The 22272-nt window shown below is 43.5% G+C and overlaps 1 protein-coding gene across 2 annotated transcripts in view; it reads left to right on the top strand.

The window, feature by feature from the left end:
* Positions 1–16685, top strand: part of lzts2a (leucine zipper, putative tumor suppressor 2a) — a 51699-nt gene extending 35014 nt beyond the window's left edge. For both annotated transcript variants that reach the window (XM_086122871.1, XM_086122872.1), the window contains 7 exons: positions 8486–9085; positions 10087–10713; positions 11007–11129; positions 11283–11429; positions 12776–13237; positions 13778–13882; positions 14178–16685. In XM_086122871.1, the coding sequence (XP_085978997.1) occupies positions 8486–9085; positions 10087–10713; positions 11007–11129; positions 11283–11429; positions 12776–13237; positions 13778–13882; positions 14178–14360 (2247 nt within the window). In that variant the 3' untranslated portion in view covers positions 14361–16685. The remainder of the gene's footprint in view (positions 1–8485; positions 9086–10086; positions 10714–11006; positions 11130–11282; positions 11430–12775; positions 13238–13777; positions 13883–14177) is intronic.
* Positions 16686–22272: the final 5587 nt, after the last annotated feature.

The raw sequence follows: 22272 nt of genomic DNA, 5'->3' as shown, positions 1-22272 counted from the left end.
TCTTTGCACCACTCTCATTTATTGAGTAATGATCTAATTGTAACACATATTTGTTACATATTTGGACGCATTTTTATGCTTTAGCAAACATTTTTGTCTGAATTTTGGGGGCGTGGAACGAATTAGGTCATTTACATGGAAAACACGTCTCTACTTACAACATTTTCTAGTGAAGACATTTCTTCCTGAACCAATTAATTTCATAAGTAGCGGTACCACTGTATCAGGTACATGATGGCTTGATGTGATGTCATACTGGCCCAGGTCCACCAGGCCACCGTTAACGTCGGACCTTGTTGGGCCTCATACACTCATTTCTTTCCCTAGCCACAACTCTGATGCAGCAATTATCTGGGATCTTTCCATTAAAAAAAAAAAAAAGGAAAGAGGGCAGGGGGGCTTGTGAAAGAGTGACCCTCCACTCCTGCCAGCCCGAGGCAAAGTGAGGCAAAGGTGGTGAAGTTTCAGATCGAAAACTTCTGCTTTCTGCCGACAGAGCACATCTAAATTTAAGTTCTCAGATCAATGCGTCCTCAAAGTTAAACATCTCAAGTGGTACCATCGATTCTCGCAAACAGACAAAAGTCCACTGCGTCTTTAAAAAAGAAAAAAAAATTGACACTTGTGGTATTTCCAGTGTCTGCCTGTCTGACCGCCGTCGGCTAACCGTCAGCGTCTGGAAAAACTCCTGGAAAACACGACATCCAGCAGATCATCAATTTCAACCAGCTTTCTACTTTCTCACCAGACGGCTCCCCTCGTCTCTTTCCACCTGCGCCAGACTGCATCTGCCCCGAATGGCTGCTCGACCAATCTGCTCCAGAAGCATAACAAGCAATCAGCCACTTGCTCCCAGTTCAATTAGTCGTCCACCATTTTGATTGATTACTTTGAATTATTTCCTCGAGAGAAAATGAAAGCGTTCCAAAGTGCAACGCAGCATCAGTTCCTGCTTTCATTTAGCACCTGGAGGCCGTTGACCGGGCTACGAACAGATGTTTTGTCTGTTCTAATTATTATTATTATTTATTTTTTTCCTCGACAGGGCCGTTCTTGTAACCTAATTTTCGGAGGCTCTCAGCGGCGACGCGGACGGGGCAAGTTGATTCCAAATGAAGCCATAAATAAGCATGCGCTAGACAGTTTGTGTCCCCCGGATGGCCATCTCGTCTTCACGAGACTCGCGTCTTATTGATGTCTAATGCATCCTACTTTTTTGTCGGTATCTGGCTGCTCTCGCCGTCAACCCCCAAAGAGAATTTTGGAGCGTGCCTGTTGGATCGGGGTTCGGTTAAGCCCACGCTTGAGAGAGCTCTTGCCTTGAAAGCGAAGCGATGTTTCCGCACGGATGCGTTTGCTACGGTGCCGATCCGTTAATCCTTCTGAGGCCTGCGTCGCGTCGGTGGCGCGGCGATAGCTCAATCGGCGACATGAGTAGCGTGACATTAAAACAGGGGAGACTCAAAAAGCAAATTTGACGTACTGTGCAGTCGCCGACATGATTTGTGATGAACAAACACCCTAAACACCCGTCTCGATTGTAGTTTTGTTTTTTACTGTTTTTGTCACTCCTATAGTCCACTACAACACGTCTTCATCAAACTTGACCACCGGACCCATTTTCCGATGCGCTTTATCTGTGATTCTTTTTCCGGGTAACGTCACACATGAACGAGTTCTGCTGTTGCGCCGCCTCACTTGCTCCCGCTTCAGATCCTCATCGAACTTTTCTGCCCAACGTCGCCCACTCTGCCCGTTTTTCTTTCCTCTCGCGCGAGAACAGTGCCGGGCCTCTGCTTCCTCGGTAACGCTTGCAAACAGAGGGAGAAAAGTTCAGAACGAGCAACTAATTGAGTGTATAAGAATGGACGGGGGGGGGGAGGGGGGGTGACTGCGTCTGTTGCCAATTACTACCGGTAAACTTTTTTTTTTTTGGAGAGCTTATTCCTTCTTCTGCTTAATCAAGTTCCAGCCGCCTGGACGCTTGATCTCCCAGCTTTTGTTCAAAGTTGCAATCAAGTATTTTCTGTTGCCAAAGTGGACAAAAAAGAGCTTTGGCACCCAGGAGGCTGTTTGTGATCCCACAAGTGGCCCACTGAGAGACGCAGAGAGAGAGAGAGAGAAACAGAGACAGAGACAGAGAGGCCATGTGGGGGGAAGGTGACAGTAAGCAGCCACTCAGACAAGCCCAGTCACCGTGTTGGAATGGCGGAACAATATAACCTCCAGTCTTCTGGCGGCACATGAAAAGAAAAGACTCCCATTCGTGAGCTGCTTTGGTTTGGTGTGGGGGGGGGGGGGGCGGGGGTTGTAATTGACATTTCTCGCTGGATGGCAGGCAAACAAATGGCAAGCGTGATGTGGTATTGACCGATTGTGCGTGTCGGTGGGCTTCTTGCCTGCACTTGTGGATCTTTTCTTTTGTTTCCATGACTCACCTGCTAGCCCCGGTGACAACTCTCGCGATGAATGGCTGCCACCCAGGTTGTAAAAGTGGAATATTTCTTCTCATGTCTTTCATGACTGAGCTTAACTGATGTTGTGCTGCGTCGTACTCAAAACTCTTTTGGGTTGTGACCCCCCCGCCATCAAAGAGGAACAGTGGTTCTTAACCTCGTTCGAACCCCAGGGGTTGGGTGAGACGGTCTCAGGGGTTCGACGGAGCCTCTGCCATGGAGGTTAAGACACACCCGACTCAACATGTTAATTCGTTATGACACGCCCGCTTGGCCATTACTGGCTGCGGATGATCACATGACATTGCTTGTCCAATCAGTGCTGCGGGAAATCTAGTTCGCTTCATAGTCAATGTGTGACTGTCGTGATAGTACGTCATAAAAAAAAAAGGTATAATATACTGTATAAGGGTTCGGTACCTCTAAAAAGGTTAAGAACCACTGTATTAGACAGAGCTATGGCCTCTTTCTGTGTTTCCCATATGTATGGTCCAGCATTTGTTAAGACGGGATCTGTGATCCGACTATATTACTCTTCCCACCTGTTGCTCTCCCCGACTCGCCGGCTTTGCCCACGGTTAGTCACGCCGTGCGTGTTGCCGCTTCAGAATCCCGATTGAAAATCAAATCGCACAGCTCGGGCGGGAGGCGGTGGCGACGGATTGGATTAACGCCTTCCATTCCGGATTTCTTTTTCTTGCTTCAAATGAATCACCACGCTGAAGAGAAGACGAGAGCAAGAGGGGTCCCTCAAGAGATGAATAGTTGGCTCATTTCGTATGAGTCTGATCCGCCTCGTGTTTCCACCGCTGATTATACATCATTGCGGCGTGACATACTGTAAACAAAGAGGAATGCGACACAGTAAACAAAGGGCACAGTGTTTTTGTTTTTGTTTTGCTCATTTGCATTGTTGCCGTTTGTCATAAGAAGGAAAAACCTTTTTGGGGGAGAATTTTTTTTTTGTTGTTGTTGGCATTGTGACCGTTCTATATCAGCTGATTGACTGAAGGCCACTCATACGTGACTAAACAATTGCTGTTGATTGGAAAGATAATTTTTTTGGTTTCACGCAAGGGCCTCGACATAATATAACGTCCGCAAAAAAACAGACAACTGTCCAGCGGTACCTCGATTTATGAAATTAATTGGTTCTGGAATAAATTTCTTAACTAGAAAATTATGTAGGTAGAGACGTGTTTTCCATGCAAATTCCCTAATCCGTTCCAAGCCCCCCCCAAAAATTCGGACATAAATGTGTTCTAAAGCATAAAAATGCATCAAAATATGTAACAAATATACATTACAATGAAATTATTGCACAATAAATGAGTGTTGTGAATAATGTAAAAAACAAACAATGAAGAATAAAAACGATGGTCATTTAACTAACTGCGTCCCCATCAGTTTTTTTGCCCTTTTTTGTTCATGTTCTGGTTTTTGCCTGGCAGTTTTTTCAAGAACTGATCCAAGGACGTTTGCTTTTGTCGGTTTACGGAAGAGTTTCTTCTTAGCCAATGGGATTCCAGGAAGATGCTGGGTAATAGCCAATGGGAAAGCAGCTATAAGTATGTTGCATTCAGGAAACTCGGAGCTGCGATGAGCAGCCCAGACTGTATTTTTACCTTTCATATCTTGACATTTCTTTTGGAACAAGAGGCAATATTTTCCTGTTGAGGCGTTTCGTAACTTGAAAATTTTGTAGGACGAGACGTTCGTAAGTAGAGCTACCACTGTGCTACATTACAAGTGTACCGAGCGTGACGCTGAGCTAAAAGTCGAACCAATTCATCATTGCCATGTTATTTTTCTGCCCTCATTCTCCTTACTTAAACTTTGTCTCCTTACTTTGGATACGGGCCACATTCTGAGTTCGTGTCTGTTTCCAACTGATGCGTTCAAGAGAATGGGGGTTTTACACCGCCGCGTCCATCCCCAAACCGAGCTGAGTCGAGATGAGCCGCTATTACCCTTGCATGGTAAAATTGGCATCATTCTTCTTACGGAAGCAGTCGCAAGAAGCAAAATCCTTCTGATCATCACGCCGTTAACTCCGCTGTCGGCAAGCAAACTCAACAACATGTTGACACGACTGATGAAAAGCAAACTTTGCGAGATGTCAAGATCATTAGAAACCGGTATGCTCAATGTCCTTATGAGGTGGAAATGTAAAAATAAAAAAAATCTCAAAGTTTGGATTCCGTGATCAGGCTAAATGTCTTGAAGTCCAAATGCCTTCCTTTGCTTTCGTATCTGAAAGAAGCAGATGTTTGGAAGACCGATAAGAAACGGCACATTTGGGTACCATTTGTAATTATGTCTCCCTTCACGATTGATTTCCCCTGGTAGGACATCATAAGGCGTCTTGTGTGCTCGCCAAATAGGATTAGTGAGTTCTGCTTTTTCCCAAGGCCTCTGTGGAGCCTCTCTTTCAGGTACTGGATGGAATCCTTCTGAACTTGACGCCCCTCCCACTTCCCCATCATGACCTCCATCGAGTGCGCCTTTGTCTCAGCACCCCTGCAAGCTTCATCCTTCTTTTTTTTTTCTCCGCCCTCCCGCCGAGCCTCCGGAACAGCTGTGCTCCAGGGTTGCGTGCGATCGCCAGGAATGATGTGTTGCCGCGGAACAATGCGCTTCCGCTCTCGGGAATGGGCCGGCGGTATTAACAGTTTTATAATAACGGGATTATTCGCCCATCACGGACCCTGCGAGTGTGCCATGTTATTAGAGAACTACCTGATAAGCTTTTGTGTCTGTCTGTCGTCATCCTTGGCCAGTTGGTGGCACGCACAACCGCCTTCGAGTTGCTCTCTAAGGCCGTTTCGGACTTTTCAAAAGGGGGGGATGTGCTGTAAAGTGCCCCCGGGCTGACCCCATGATTGCCGGCTGCGACTCGATTGGCGTTTATTTTTAAACGTCGACTCAAATGCCTTCGCCGAGAGAAAGAGCCCATGAAAAACTTATCTGGCCGATTTCAGGCTCTTAAGATGTGTTCTATTTTTAGGGCTGATGACAAATGTTTTTCCTTCTTTCCGTCCTTGTTTTGCTGATACCGAGGATGATGCGTGAAACGAGGAAAATTGGAGAGGGACACAGAAACCACATTCGCCACCTTTCCCGTTACTGAAATATTCTCATCGTGGTCCTTTTCAACCATCGAAATGTCATCCTGGCCACTGATAGTGTCGCGGTTCGTTCACCTGACAGTGTAAATGCAAGCGTGACTAGCGAGCTGTCTGTTTCTCTAAGCCCAAGATCCTCGCAACGCTGAAGGGGATAAGCAGGATAAAAATGAAAAAAAAAAAGTGGGTGGATTTTGACCCAAGAAACTTTTGGTGGCAGCATTGTGCTTTTGGACCATTGGATCTATCACATATGTTTGCAAACGCCAAATACTGTACACAGTTGATGTCTGGAAATTTTGACATTCGGGAACTATGTCAGTTCCTGAAGCTTTAGGTGGAAATGTGGATTCAGGTCAAAAGTTCCTGGACAAGTTCGATCCTTGGCGGTCTTCTTTTTAACCCCAAACTAAATTTCTCATAGCCCAAAGTCCAAACAAGAGGGCCCACCAAGGTTTTGGAGTTTTTAAACTGTTTTTTATTTATTTTAATCTTATGGGGTGAAGTTCCTGTGGTCCAAATTCACTCGGAGTTGTTTCTAGTACTTTACCCATGGAGGGAAGACTTAAATCGCGTTGCAACATCAGAGGGGAAATTAGCTTTTAGGATATCATGCCTGAGTGGTCGTAACAAAACCGAGGCCTCGGAGGTCACCGTGGTGGGAGGGCAGCTCACATACACTCCTAAGGGGGGGGTCACTCTTGATGTTCTCAGAGGATTGTTCCTTCTATTGGAAATGAACAGTGGGATGGAAAAAGGGATGAAACATAGGCGGTGTTCACCAGGTGTTATTATTTTTGGAGTATGGGAAAGCAGCAGATCGCAAAAAATGTCGTTAATTGTTGTGGATCACTTGCACATGTGCAGTCCACAAAGAACCGTCTCTGAGAAAACGAAACACACAGTTGGCTGATCAATTACAAATAATTAGGTCGCCTCTTTGTTTTCTTATCGTGGGCCGGATAGCCGTGACTTCCAGACTCTCGGCTACCTTCCTGGAGTTATTTTAGTCTGTTGTTTTTTTTTTGTTTTTTTTCGTCTCTCATTTGAAAACTACAATAGGTTGTTCAGGAAAGTATTGTTTTTGTTATTTCAATGCCTGCATCTGTTGCGCAGATTGTCCAACATTTTTTTTTTAAACACCTAAATGACGTGACGGGCCGGATCTGGCCCCCGGGCCTTCACTTTGACCTACAGTAAAATTTCAGTACAATTTATAGAATCAGTATATTTCTTTACATTGCCAAATGTTTTTATTCAGTACTTTTGTTTTGTTTTGTTTTGTTTTTTTGCAGGGCTGTAATGGATTGATTACAAATTTATTTGTTCTACAAGTAACTTTGTAAGTCAATCTAGACAATGTTCGTAAAGTGAAGTCACAATAAAAACATTTCATGAGGATTTGATCCTTTCATGCAGCGTATCACCTGACAGCTTTTTCCACCGGACCCGACTGATGTGTTTCTGTGGTGCCGCGACGGCGTTCGTCCCGGCAGACTGTGTGCACTTATATCTGCCGTGGATTATTCCGCTTGGCCAGACGGATTTAGGCTTGGCACGACGGGCCGAGGATGTGTGCTCACCCGGGCAGCCGACACCGATAATGCTATCTGCAAACGGAAGGACTTAATCTGCTGCCACGCTTACAGTTGGAATGGCGCGCACGCACGGCATCAAGTTAAGCGTCGTTTTCATCGGCGTTGCCCAAAAAAAAAAAATCACACCGCGGCTGCAGGTGCCGCTGACCCGCTCACTCAATTGTCTCTTTCTATTCTTTAGCCTCATTAGTGGAATTGGCAATTAGCAGCAGCGGTCGTCTGGGCGGGGTTGCCTTAGCCAAATGCACGAGGCGGTGGGGGCTCGTGATATAAAATTTTGACGATTATGTGCGGTGATCACATCACCAAAATGATTTGCATCGATTCATATGAGGGTCAACTGCAACACTGTAGTTGGTGATAAGTGGAATGATAAAGTGGTTGATGGTTGAGGATAAAGAATCTATGTTTTTGCTGTTGTGCGCCCATTGGACTTGCCATTCGGGCATATAAGTTGCACAATATTTACTTGAATTATGACTTTTCTTCTGCGGTAGCATCAATGGCAGGCCGTGCGTTTTGCACCCGGGCCACTTTCAAGTGGCAATTATAGAAACCTTGCTCGAGAAAAATGCAGTATGACATCACAGCACACAACATCATCTAAAGCAGTTCAGAGTCAAAATGTATCTCATGGCCTGGAAATATTTAAAACACGAAAGACAATACATCATACTCACCAGAGTTGCTAAATATTAAATGTATTGATCTGTGTGGATGTAACAAATTTTACTCTGACCTAAAAACAAAATAAATTACATCATTGAGGGCTCAATTTCGTTCAGGCAAGCAGAGAAGTTCTCTCCGAGACTGGCCCCCGACTGCTTAGCATTAGTAGCAATTCAGTATCAACACCAGGTATCGGTATCAAGCTGATTTTGGCCTTATTGTAAGGTATCGGTATTGTGGAGCCTGCTGGTATCAGCCACCAATACTTTAGGCAAAAAAATAAAAATGTGACATTGAGTTGGTCCTCCTCTTCAGTAGTTGGCGCTATACTGCGGCTTTTTGACACGTAGTCATCTGATTCAGAAAGGGTTTGTTTTTTGTTGTTGTTTTTTTTGTTGTTCATTGTGTTAAATGTAAATTGAATACATCAAAAGTGCTAGCAGTAACAGTAGATCGGTTTCGGTGAATACCCGTATGGGTGTCAAGCTTTAAAAAAAAACAAACAAACATGGTGTTGAACATCCTTAGTGAGCTTAGGATAGTTGATAGATTCACGTTTAAATTTGCGATCCGCCGCAAAATTTTGTCTTAAACCGAGGAAGCCCTGTCAAATGTTTTCTCCTGTCTCCTCCCACAGGCTGCGTGGTGTGGCGAACGCCATCACGGTGCCATGGCTCTAGTTCAGGCTCTTCTTGTCGCTGACCACCCCAAGCCCGCTGTCGACGTCCAGCATTGCCAGCCGCTCTCCTCCTTTCCCTCCCCGCCAACCTCCTGCAGCTCGGCCACCGCGATGGGTTCCGTCAGCAGTCTCATATCGGGCCGGACGTACCAAGAGAGGCACTGCCGAGCGGCCAGCGAATTTACCGCCAAGCAGCGGCGCTCTACGCCGGCCACCAGCTGCTTCCGCCTCCAGGATAACACCCTGCGCAGCGCCAGCTCCTTAGAGCAGCTGCTGGTTATCTGCAACCAAACGCAAGAGCAACACCCCCAGGCCCAGGTTCTGCCACCGCCGCTGCCCACCAAGAAGCAGCCTCGGCCCGGCAACTCTGCGGCCGGCAAGGCCGCGACATCCGCCGTGAACAATGAGGCGGTTGTCGGCGATTGGAATGACAACGTGGTCGTGTCCGCTGTCAGTCCTTGCAGCGACTCGGAGGACCAACGGGACAATCGGACTCTGAACGGCAATATCGGAGGACCTCCCCCCAAACTCATCCCAGTTTCCGGACAGCTTGAGAAGGCAAGTAGATGGAATGACGCTCTGAATCCATCGAGGGTAATCTTTTGGTAGTGAGCAGTGTTGCGTTTGCGCCAAGCGTTACTTTTGGAGTCTTCAAATCGCGCGATGTGTCACTCAGAAATAATGTTTTTTTTTTGTGTTGGGGGGGGGCAATGTATTTGTGTGTTTCAGTTAAAAATATCCACCAATTGCTCATACAGGCAAAAATTTAGAGTCATAGCGGGGCAAAATTCCTGTGATGTTTCAAATGCCGACGCTTAGCAAATGGAAGATTATTAACTCATTCACTCCCAAAGACGTTTTTAAACGTCTTTTCAGACTTGGTCTAGAATGGGCTGGTGCTGAGTGAGTTAATGACAAGATCAGGGTGGGCAGTACAGTAGGTCACGTGAACCAGCAGTTTTTTTTTTGTTTGTTTGTTTGTTTGTTTTTTCATGAATTGATTTGTTATGCAGGATTTTAGAGAAATTTAAATGACTCATTCTCTATTTTTTTTTGTTTTAGATGGCGGCCACTTCAATGTATTCATTCCAGAATTGGCTGCAACTGGCCACAGTTTTCCACAGTGCCATTAGATGGCGCTGTCAACGTTAGACAACGTTACTTCCATCGCGGCCGATATAAAGTGTGACAAGATAGTCCAATCTCTAACCAGGTATTTTGGTTAGTAAAAAATACAATAAAAAATATTCGATTAAAATCATTCATAATTTCCATGTATGTTTTAACCTTTTATTAACCTAATTAAATTATTTTTTTTACTTTCCCAACTTAATGATCAAACCAGAGTTGGCCAAGACTTTTCTCCTCCCATTCCTATTTAAAACAAAAAAACAAAAATGTAATTGACGACAAATGCCGTTGCTGGCACGCTTCGTTAGGATTCACGTCAATGGCGCACAAACAGTTAAGGAACAACAGAAAACGTTTTTTTTTAAACTGGTTAAAGATGTGAGTCTACCTCCAGCAGAGCTGAACTTGTCTCATTCTGTCCTTTTTAGAACATGGAGAAGGTGCTGATCCGTCCAACGGCGTTCAAGCCTGTCGTTCCCAAGAATCGCCACTCGGTGCATTACCTTTCTCCGCGACCAGGTGGCTGCAGTCTGTCAGAGAGCCAAGGCAGCCTCAACCTCCTCCTTCCCCTCACCGCGTCCACCGGCGGACCAAACGCAGCAAGCGGCGCTAGCTCCTCTTCGGAAGACAAGCGCGACTCCTTCGGCGGGGTGTGCAACGCTCGCAGCAGCCAGTCTGACTCCGGGAGGAACTCCCTCTCCAGCCTGCCCACTCACAGCAGCACGGGCTATAGTTTGGCCCCCAGCGAGGGCTCCAGCTCCGGGTCAGCCCACCCGGAGCCCGGGCACATTCTGGTCAGAAACACGTCAAGTGGAATCGGGATTCACGGTCACTCGGATAGCGGCCGTTCGTCATCCAGTAAGAGCAGTGGCTCGGGGTCACTGAGTGGGCGCGGGCAGCCCCTGTCGGACAGCGGCTCGTGCGGCCACTCGTCGCCGCCTGTGGAGGGCTACGAGGTGGTGGTGCGGGACCTGGAGGAGAAGCTGAGGGAGCGCGACATGGAGCTTCAGCATCTGCGGGAAAATCTGGATGAGAATGAAGCCGCCATCTGCCAGGTGAGACCCGAGGCAATTTAATCACTGAGCAAAACGCGAGAGGAAGAAAACCTTCTCATCACAAGACAGGGTTAAGTTTCTCTTTATTTGGGGGCCGAGCCCTGAAAAAATTTAACACCCACCAATGGGATTCTAACTGTCCGTCGATGCCACAAGATAGCAGCAAATCACTACTTTCCATTAGACAGTGCTATGGCCTAACTAAATGAGGCTCCTCCCCTTACTTGAACATCAATAAAATGGACTACCCGACTTCACCCTTGCAACCTCAATGCTTTTTTTTTCCATGAAAGGTGTATGAGGAGAAGCAGCGTCGCTGTGAAAGAGAAATGGAGGAGCTGAGGCAGAACTGCGCCACCAAGATGAAGCAGGCCTCTCAGAAGGCCCAGAGGGCGCAGCAGGTGTTACAGTTGCAGGTTGGCCTTTTGGAATTCTTCTGCACTCAAACATACTCATTTAATTTAGTGTCAGATGATTTGATTGTGTCTAAATAGTTTTATTTGAATTTGCGTAAAATTTTGCAATGTCTCCGTGTCTGCATAAAGCCAGAAATGTTATTGTGTTGTCAGATATTTCAACTACAGCAAGAGAAAAAGAAGCTGCAGGAGGACTTCTCGTCTCTGCTGCAGGACAGGGAATCTCTGGAGAGGAGGTGCGCCACCATCCAGCGTGAGCAGACGCAGCTCGGCCCGCGGCTGGAGGAGACCAAGTGGGAGGTGTGACACTTTTTTTTTTCCTGGCAGGCTCATGCTAGCATGAAAAATACAGTCATTAGGTGCTAAGATAATAATTTGAAATCCTAACCCTAATTTGAGACCCTACATCGAAACCCTAACCCTAGTTTGAAACCTAACCCAAATTTCAAACCCTAACCCTAATTTGAGACCCGCCATCAAAACCCTAACGCTAGTTTGAAACCCTACTTTGAAACCCTAACCCGAATTTGAAACACTAACCCTAATTTGAGACCGACATCAAAACCCTAACCCTATTTTAAAACCCTACTTTGAAACCCTAACCCTCATTTGAGACCCTACATTGAAACCCTAACCCTAGTTTGAAACCTAACCCAAATTTCAAACCCTAACCCTAATTTGAGACCCGCCATCAAAACCCTAACGCTAGTTTGAAACCCTACTTTGAAACCCTAACCCGAATTTGAAACACTAACCCTAATTTGAGACCGACATCAAAACCCTAACCCTATTTTAAAACCCTACTTTGAAACCCTAACCCTCATTTGAGACCCTACATTGAAACCCTAACCCTAGTTTGAAACCTAACCCAAATTTCAAACCCTAACCCTAATTTGAGACCCGCCATCAAAACCCTAACCCTAGTTTGAACCCCTACTTTGAAACCCTAACCCTAATTTGAAACTCTAACCCAATTTTGCAACCCTAACCCTAATTCAAGACCTCACATCGAAACCCTAACCCTAGTTTAAAACCTACTTTGAAACCCCAACCCTACTTTGAAACCCTAACCCTAATTTGAAACCCTAATTTGAAACCCTAACTCCGAGTTCAAAACACTAACCGATGCGATTCCGACATTTCAGCCTTGAGTACTGCCCAATTTTGATAGTGATTCAATACGATAACAGCAGGAATGATACATGCTTTTATTCATTTCTTAGTATGAAATGTTCGAAGAGACTTCATCAAATATTCCAACAAAGAACTATAGTCAGCAACAGTAGGTACGAGAAAACATAACCCATTCTTTCTAAACATTTAGTTTACATGATTTCAACCTCAATAAATATATTGGCCAGACGATTAATTTGTTGGCCCCTCGTCATCAAACTCATCTTTTTGACATTCACACAAAAAAAATGTTAGCGAATATAAGCAAATTGCATACTACAAAGTACACGGGTCTGCCTGTTTTTAGTAGCTGAAAGGAGAAAAGCAGAACCATACTTTGACATTCACTTTTGAGGCGCATTCAAGAACCGCCAACAAATGTCAAGTGCACATGGAAAAAAACACGACCAACCAATTCAACCTAACAAACAACAAAATCTCTTCCCATTGTGTCACGTTGCGGTGGGCCGCAGGTGTGCCAGAAGTCGGGCGAGATCTCCCTCCTCAAGCAGCAGCTGAAGGAGATCCAGTCGGAGCTGAGCCAGAAGGCCGGCGACATCGTGGCGCTGAGGGCCCAGCTGAGAGAAGCCCGATCGGAGCAGCAGGCCGGCCAGGCTCGCTGTCAGGAGGCCCAGGCGGCCCTGCGCACTCGCGCCCTGGAGCTGGAGGTCTGCCAGAACGAGCTGCAGAGGCGCAAGAGCGAAGCCGAGCTGCTGCGGGAGAAGCTGGCGCGCCTGGAGGATGAGACGCCGCTGCGCCTTGGGAGTGTCAAGGCCCCGTGCGTCGGCCTGCCCCTCCGTCAGGGGCGGAGCCTGTCCGGCAGGGGGGCGCCCAGCCCCTGCGTGTATCGCGACGTGGAGGACTGGGGAGGAGAGAGCGATGAAACCAAAGCGCTGAGGCAGAATGCAGAAACTCTGCTGGGACTCAGACAACAGGTACTGTCGGCCGATTTGCAGCAGCTTCATTATTGACTTCATTCGACGCGTTTTTGTCAGTGGGTTAATTGGTCAGGGTTTAGGACACACACACACACACACACACACACAGCCGTTATTCATTAATCGCAAATGTTTCTCATTTGGCAAATATCCTCTTCCGTTGGAGATATCTGCAAAATAAAATTCCAATAACCCTTTAAATGTCATTCGCTGCCATTGACGGCTGTAGTAGTCAACAGTGCATTATTTGAACTGGTTTGCCCCCAGTTTCCAATCATGTGACGAGATCAAGATATCGCTTTAAACATAAATTCACTCCATTATACATGCACATTTCAGCACAAAAGTATAATCAAACAGAATGGAATACTTGGAACGCATTTCTTTAGGTTGGTATTTGGTGCAAAAAGTTTAAGAACCACCGCTATAGAATAATGTCACATGGGTGTGAGGTGGACTAACTAAAAAAATTGACCAAAAATTTACCAGAAAGGCTGCTGGAGTCGAAACGCGTCATGTTTGTTTGCCTTGTATCAGGTTGACAGGCTGAAGGCCGAGCTCATGTACGAGAGGAGGACAAGTGAGGAGCAGCTGTCTCGATTTGAAGATGAACGCAGGGTGTGGCAGGAGGAAAAGGAGAAGGTAAAGATTCCTTCAAGTCAGTCTTTACACATTTCCATCATCAAGCCACCTGTTTTTAACCAGCTCCGTAGGCGGCCATTTTGTCCAGTACTGCTCGCTGTTGTCGATTTGAAATGGACAAAATGGCAACTTTCTGCTTCATTCTTATGCCACAATTGCAATATGAATCAGATTATCGCATTTAAACTAATTTCTGACTGGACTTGCACTTTAAATAGAAGGACACGTACAAACAAAGTTTATTGTACTTTATTTGCTTGCGTCATTTCCCTTCTTCCCCGGACCGGACGGTCAGGTGATCCGCTACCAGAAGCAGCTGCAGCAGAACTACATCCAGATGTACCGGCGGAACCGCGACCTGGAGCGGGTGATGCGGGAACTGAGTCTGGAGCTGGAGACCAGGGACATGGACGACTATGAGGTGCACAGCGGCAGCAACGACATCCACTTTGAGGAGATCACCGCCACCGAGATATAAAGAGGCCATGCGAACTCGACGTCGGACCAGGAAGAAAAAAAAATAAACGACAGCTGGCTTTACCTCTTCAGCAACTCCCAAAGGTGCATTCTTCCTCGACTGCTGCACTCCTCGTGATCTTTCATACAACATTTCACCTGCACTTTTTTCTTTTCAAGACTTTTTAACCACGATAAAGAGAGCACAAAAAAACATTTTCTTCTGAAGCGGCGAGGAGTGTTCAAATCAGGGAGGATTGTTGGAAACAGCAAAAAAAATTAAAAATGTTGGCCACGTGCACATTTTCTTACGCTTAACAACAGGGCACAAGCACGCATGTCATGTGATGTGATGATAGCGCCCACTACGTCTGCTACTTAACATGTGTTATCTTCTTCAAAGGCGATATTAGCCTGAGCATGCTAACGTTGATTCTTTTCGTCTGGTAGTATCACTCCGAACCTTGGGAGGGCGATAGTGAGACAAATGATTCACCAATGTTGCTTTTCTGTACTCGGCTCAGTTTGGCGCGGTTGCCTTTCCGCTTAGGGTGAAAAAAATTGGAGGCTGTGGAGTATAACAGCAGCAAGAGGGTAAGCTAACCTTTACGTGATTTTCATTTCTGTGTATCCTTGAATGTCACACTGCTCAATCAGCAAATGGCTCACAATGCTCGGAACCAGCATAGACCGGGAAGTACAAGTATAATAAATGCTACATGCTTAGCATATAATGACAAACACCATAGACAAGCTCATAGAAATTAGCACATATGCTACATAATCATGAACCTTCAAAGAACTGCTACTCTAACGCACTCGGAGCAGCAAGGCATACAAACAAAGCATACAACAACAAATAATTAGATATTGTGTATTTAAAACACCAAAGTGTTCAACCACACCATTTGATTTCACCTCATGAAAGGCCACTAGCTTAATGCTAACATATAATGTGAAAGGTCAGAGAAGGACTAATGGAAATGAGCAAAGCAATACAATAATTGTAAACCTTCCGCTGAATTATCAGTGCTGCCAGTATTGTTGTGGCACAATTTGGTACTACACTCTTTTACATTTGAACTTGGGAGTGTATTTAAAAAGATGTTTTAACAAACACAAAAAAGAAATTCTAGATCTTTTTAAATAGGCACATAAGTAAATATTTAGTTGGTTGGTTAATTTGACACCTGATTGGTGGACAGGCACTCCAGAGACAAAACAATTTGTATACAAACATTGAGATGATCAAAACAAGGGCAACAGTGGGAGGTGTCAGCAGGATGCGGCTGATTCTTGCTTTTCATCTGCCTCCTCCTCCTCTCAAAAGTATTTTTAGCAGCGTTAAGAAACTAAAAAGGGAGTTTATTAGTCTCACTGCTGCTTCTTTTTCAGGCTGTCGTTTGAACTTGAGGTGGGCCGCGACGCACGTTTTCCCTTTTGGGCTTTATTTAGCTTGCAGCAGCCCAAAGTCGCAATCATTTGAACTCAAGTCTTCCAAGACTTTTGTGAGCTGAAGCCAATCACAAAGCACATTGCAGACAAACAACAAATCCTTCAGTTCGAACTGTGAGGCAGACGTGCGACGACATTCATGCACGCAATTTTCCCCAACTGCTAAAAAATTGGAACCACGTTTTCAGTACATACTTAAATGGCATAAGTTGAATACTTTAATGGCTGCAAAGGGTCATATTTAATTCTGATTATTTTTATGACTCAGCATGAGAGAGCTTCAATTTTCTAGACTAAAATATATATCGAAAAGGAGATCTATATCGTGAAGGCTGTATATTTTTGATATACATATATGAGTAAAGCACCTACTAATATTTTTGGGGTTCTTGTTGTTGCACCAGTATCAGGGTGGGTTTCATATGCCAATTGTCTCTATATGAATGTCTAGAAATATATCAACAAAAACGGAACACCAGAGGAACTGTCAAGAGAGAGCCCACAAAATGTAACCTGCAAATGATTATTATCATAAAGATTTGGTTCATATTTTTTCATAAAGATATCTAGTTTAGCCCTGGGAAGTGTTTCCCGACTGTTACTTGTGTCTATGAGTGTAAATATGTAAAAGAGTTGATGGTATAACACATGATCTCCGATATTTCACATGTAGCTAACGTGACTATAGACCGAAGGAACCAAACTCAATTTTGGTTTGTTTGTTTGTTTGTTTGTTTTTTGTTGTGGCTTCTTTTTTTTTATCCTTTTCTACGTTAGCGTGTTACGTCACACTTGATTCATAAGTAGATATCATTCGTGTAAATGTGTACATTTCTTGTATAAATGACCGTTTTGTTTTTTTTCAGTAAAGAGCAAGCTGTTACACTTTCAACCTGTTTTATTTTTTGTTTGTCTGGTGAATGTGTATGAACAATTTCATGTACTTTATTTCCTCACAGAGGAGTGGCCCAGTAAAAAAGTTGTCGTCCAAATATTTTTTGGGTAGGGACAAATAGTCAGTGAAAAAAAACTACTCGCGTATTGAATAACTGGTAACTTCATTTTTTTTTCACATACTTTAGTGTAGAACATGAGGATTAAAACCCCAAATGGATCAAACTAATACACCAAATTCAAATGCATATATTTTATTGGTATTATTGTGCAATAATGCCAAACTAATTTCTGTCGGATTTCACAAATAATTGATCGGCCACTCAGTTGAACAATCGATACTAAAAATATTTGCTAGCCTGGTAGAGTTCCTTCTAAACAAACAAAAAAAATTCAGTAAACATTAAAAATTAATCATGAATAGTTATACTTATTAATAAGGCACTACAGTATTTAATAACATTATTCTCCCCGGTGTTGCTTTCTGACTTCAAACCGTCATGGTCTGCCTGTTTTGCCCCCCCCCCACCCACACCCGGCCCCCCGCCCACCACTCCAAATCCTCTTCCGCCTCATGTGTAATTAAAGCTCCAAAGTGGCAGATTGCTCCATAGCAGGCAGGGCTTGTGCCAGACAAAAATAAATCCGGCGCTGAAATGCCGAGCAGCCATTTTGCAATCATCCCCAAACCTTTTTGACATCATACATCAAACTTTAATCTGGCTATAAATCTCCAGGGAGCAGCCTGGGATTATCCCCTGTCGCCGCATGTTAACCTCATGAATGACAAAGTCACTTTTTGTGGTATTTCATCTAATGAAACCCAAATGGACAAACAGTGTACAAGGTGTGTTTCTTGGTAAATGAGGCCTATTGTTGCCGTTTGGCAACGACGGCGTGCTTGGTGAGTGACGCCCTGCACACTCTCGCCATCCACGTGCAGCCCTTTGTAGCCAGCCTGTGAATACAGAAACGTACACTATTTGATGGCGCATGCTCACAATGTTGTTGTTTTTTAAACAATAAAACACCTACTGTTTGCCTCAGCAGAGTCCACTTAGCTCAATGCTAAAAAAACGTCATTGACTGGCTAGCGAATAGCAACGACATTGTGGTGTTACACGCCGTTGGGAAAGGGCTTTTGAACATAAACGGTGGAGCAACACATGATGTAGACAGACAATATAAAAATACCGGCAGATATTCTTTATCTCCTTCAAAAAGGATGAATATCAAAGCAGTTTAAGGATTTGTGACGATCCCCATGTATTATATATTAACAGTTTTATAAAGGACTTGTTATCCATTGGTATATTATTAAAAAATAATAAAACAACAAATTAAAGTCATATCTGAAGTCACTACTGTACAGTTGACCTATTGGTTTCAATGAAGAATGACAATTATTATGTCTTGAATAAGATTTTCCTTACATCACATGTACCATATACCAATTTATTTTATTCTAATATTTTATCTCCAATTTATTGTAATTTAATATGCAAAAAAATGGAATCAAGAGAAAATAGTCAGTGTTCAGTGTTTTTCTAGTGGTACACAGGCTCCCTCTAGTGGTATGTGAAGCAATTACTCAAAAAAACTCTAAAGTACAAACTGTCTAAGGTGTTCTTGTTCTTGATCCAGCACTTTTTAAAAAAAAAATACATTACAGATGTAACTTTTAAGTGCAATTCTTTTGCTTTTGATCATTTCGAACTTTTGGTTTTCGAGCATTTATTCAGGTCATTTTTAAAAGCACCTTTATTTCCAATCCTGATTTCTATTGGACACAACTCCCTTTGCTTCAACAGAAGATGAGCACACACGCGGTTTCCTATGGGATATGAAGTTTCTCGTGTTGACAGTGACTTCCTCTGATGTCATTTTTTTCTTTTTTTTAAGGATCAGGATGCACCTGTGTGGTGAAGGTTAAACGCACACGACCGCTGTTGTATATCCAGCAAATGGCTTTGCTTCCCTTCATTTGAGAGAACACATTTTGGTGGGCTGAAGCATTTCATTTTCGTTTAGTTTATTCTCTCTTTTTTTATGTCGCAGGCCTCCATGGCAGCGGCATCAAAAGATTTTGAACCATTTATGCAAAGAGCGGATTAAAAAGTGCATTAAAAAAAACAAATTATTTGAATTGAATAGATGACAACCTAATCTGACCCCCCCTTCCTCTTTTTGCTCATTTAATGCAGTCAGCCTGATTGGGAGTGGGCGTTGTCCAATAGGAGTGGTAGTTACACTATTAGTAGTAGTAGCAATAATTGTTACTTGTCAGGACCTTGGCAGCACTGCTCATGGTGATGCTGCCCAGACGCACAACGTTCACCTCTACAAGTGTGTTTGCAACAGCCAGGCCAGCCTGGGCTGGGTTGGGAACCAGGTAGGTGGGTCAGTATTGAGAGTCAGGGAGGGGGGAAAAATCAAAGAAGGTTAGTCAGTCGGTAGGCAGTACTGAAGGGATTTTCGGCTCTTTTCGGTGATCCGGTTCATTTGGATCGGCTCAGTGAAAAGAGCCGGCCATTTGCGGCTCTCAAATGGCTCTTTTAACTTTAGCTTTTCTTTTAAATATTTATGACAAATTTAGCATACATTTTGATCAATGACTTGGTGTTGCCAACTAAATGTTGCACTCTACTGACTGCAAATAGCAACAATTATCAAGCAAAGAAATGGCTTTTTACTTATTTTATGAGGGGGTATTTTCGTCCATGTCGGTTGTTCGAGAGGAGTTTCACTGTAATCAGAGAATGCCTAATTTGCATAACCACCCCCCTTTACACCAATCACAGCATGTTATTGTCATGCTCCACCCACTTTCACAGCTATCAGCGAATCATCAGCCATCATTGCAGCCACACCCACTTTCCTAGATTTTTCTGCCTGGAAAAAAAAATCCAGGAAAAATAATTCAGAAAAAAGTTTAGAAAAAAGCTGAAATTTTTTTTAAGTTAGATTGTGGTGATGTGTTTAAAAATGAAGTTGAGTTGAAGTGTTCTTTGTAATCAAGCTTTATTTCTTTTGCAGAGTAGACAATCACAAAAGCAGAGGAAAAAGTTGCAAGTTGGATGGCAGTCTGCTTGTTGCTGGGCGGCCAAGTGGTCAGCTCTTGGGAAGAATGTGGCACAGGTGTGTTGACCTGAGAGGAAAGGCATCCGTGAGTTACACGCAAGTCCATTTCTTGTGCAGACAAAGATGTGTTGGGCATGAAACTTACCAGGGAAATTAGACTCTGTGTTGGGTCTTTCAAGAGCAGGAAGCCGATCATGTTTACTGCTGCCTGCTTGCAGGCCGGTTCCGGCCGTATGCTATACACCCCTGATGTATAATAAGGCGTTTTTCGACACAAACAACGACCATGTATAGTAAGGCGTTTTAACCCGGAAAAAAACAACCATGTGTATAGTAGGGCGTTATTCGACAAAAACAACGACCATGTATAGTAAAGCGTTTTTAGCCGAAAAAAATGACCATGTATAGTAAGGCATTTTTAGCCCCAAAAAACGACCATGTATACTAAGGCGTTTTTAGCCGAAAAAAATGACCATGTATAGTAAGGCATTTTTAGCCCCAAAAAACGACCATGTATACTAAGGCGTTTTTAGCCGAAAAAAACGACCATATACAGTAAGGCATTTTTAGACCAAAAAAACGACCATGTATAGTAAGCCGTTTTTAGCCGAAAAATACGACCATGTGTAGTAAGGCGTTTTTAGCCGAAAAAAACGACCATGTATAGTAAGGCGTTTTTTGCCGAAAAAAATGACCATGTATAGTAAGGCATTTTTAGCCCCAAAAAACGACCATGTATAGTAAGGCGTTTTTAGCCGAAAAAAACGACCATGTGTAGTAAGGCGTTTTTCACCGAAAAAAATGACCATGTATAGTAAGGCATTTTTAGCCCCAAAAAACGACCATGTATACTAAGGCGTTTTTAGCCGAAAAAAATGACCATGTATAGTAAGGCATTTTTAGCCCCAAAAAACGACCATGTATACTAAGGCGTTTTTAGCCGAAAAAAACGACCATATACAGTAAGGCATTTTTAGACCAAAAAAACGACCATGTATAGTAAGGCGTTTTTAGCCGAAAAATACGACCATGTGTAGTAAGGCGTTTTTAGCCGAAAAAAACGACCATGTATAGTAAGGCGTTTTTTGCCGAAAAAAATGACCATGTATAGTAAGGCATTTTTAGCCCCAAAAAACGACCATGTATAGTAAGGCGTTTTTAGCCGAAAAAAACGACCATGTGTAGTAAGGCGTTTTTCACCGAAAAAAATGACCATGTATAGTAAGGCATTTTTAGCCCAAAAAAAGGACCATGTATAGTAGGGCGTTTTTAGCCGAAAAAAACGACCATGTATGGAAAGGCGTTTTTATCGGGAAAAAACGACCATGTGTAGTAAGGTGTTTTTAGCCGAAAAAACGACCATGTATAGTAAGGCATTTTTAGCCCAAAAAAACGACCATGTATAGTAAGCCGTTTTTATCGGAAAAAAAACGTCCATGTATAGAAAGGCATTTTTAGCCGAAAGAAACAGCCATGTGGAGTCAGGCGTTTTTCACCGAAAAAAAAGACCATGTATAGTAAGGCATTTTTAGCCCAAAAAAGCGACCATGTATAGGAAGGCGTTTTTAGGCCGAAAAAAACGACATAGTATAGTAAGGGGTTTTTAGCCTGAAAAAAACGACATAGTATAGTAAGGCGTTTTTAGGCCGAAAAACGCCTTACTATACTATGTCATTTTTTGGGGGATAAAAACGCTTACTATACTTTGTCGTTTTTTTCGGCCTAAAAACGCCTTACTATACATGGTATATCGGCGTTTTTAGCCGAAAAAAACGACCATGTATAGTAAGGCGTTTTTTGCTGAAAAAAACTACCATGTATAGTAAGGCGTTTTCGGCTTAAAAACGCCTTACTATACTATGTCGTTTTTTTGGCCTAAAAACGCCTTACTATACTATGTCGTTTTTTTCGGGCTAAAAACGCCTTACTATACTATGTCGTTTTTTTCGGCTAAAAATTTCGTCCAAAAACGCCTTACTATACATGGTCGTTTTTTTCGGCTAAAAACGCCTTACTATACATGGTCGTTTTGTTCGGCTAAAAACGCCTTACTATACATGGTCGTTTTTTTCGGCTAAAATTTTCATCCAAAAACTCCTTACTATACATGGTCGTTTCTTTTGGGCTAAAAATGTCTTACTGTACATCGTCGTTTTTTCGGCTAAAATCACCTTCCTACATGGTCGCTTTTTTGGGCTAAAAATGCCTTACTATACATGGTCATTTTTTTCAGTGAAAAACGCCTGACTACACATGGCCGTTTCTTTCGGCTAAAAATGCCTTACTATACTATGTCGTTTTTTTCAGGCTAAAAACGCCTTACTATATTATGTCGTTTTTTTTCAGGCTAAAAACGCCTTACTATACTGTCGTTTTTTTCGGCCTAAAAACGCCTTACTATATTATGTCGTTTTTTTCGGCCTAAAACGCCTTACTATACTATGTCGTTTTTTTCGGCTAAAAACGCCTTACTATACTGGTCGTTTTTTTCGGCTAAAAATTTC

Source organism: Hippocampus guttulatus, chromosome 10 (genome assembly GCF_054856545.1).
Source record: "Hippocampus guttulatus isolate MCC_2025c chromosome 10, RoL_Hgut_1.0, whole genome shotgun sequence".
NCBI lineage: Eukaryota > Metazoa > Chordata > Actinopteri > Syngnathiformes > Syngnathidae > Hippocampus > Hippocampus guttulatus.
Note: the sequence above shows the minus strand (reverse complement) of the source record. Positions and strands in the feature narration are given on the sequence as shown.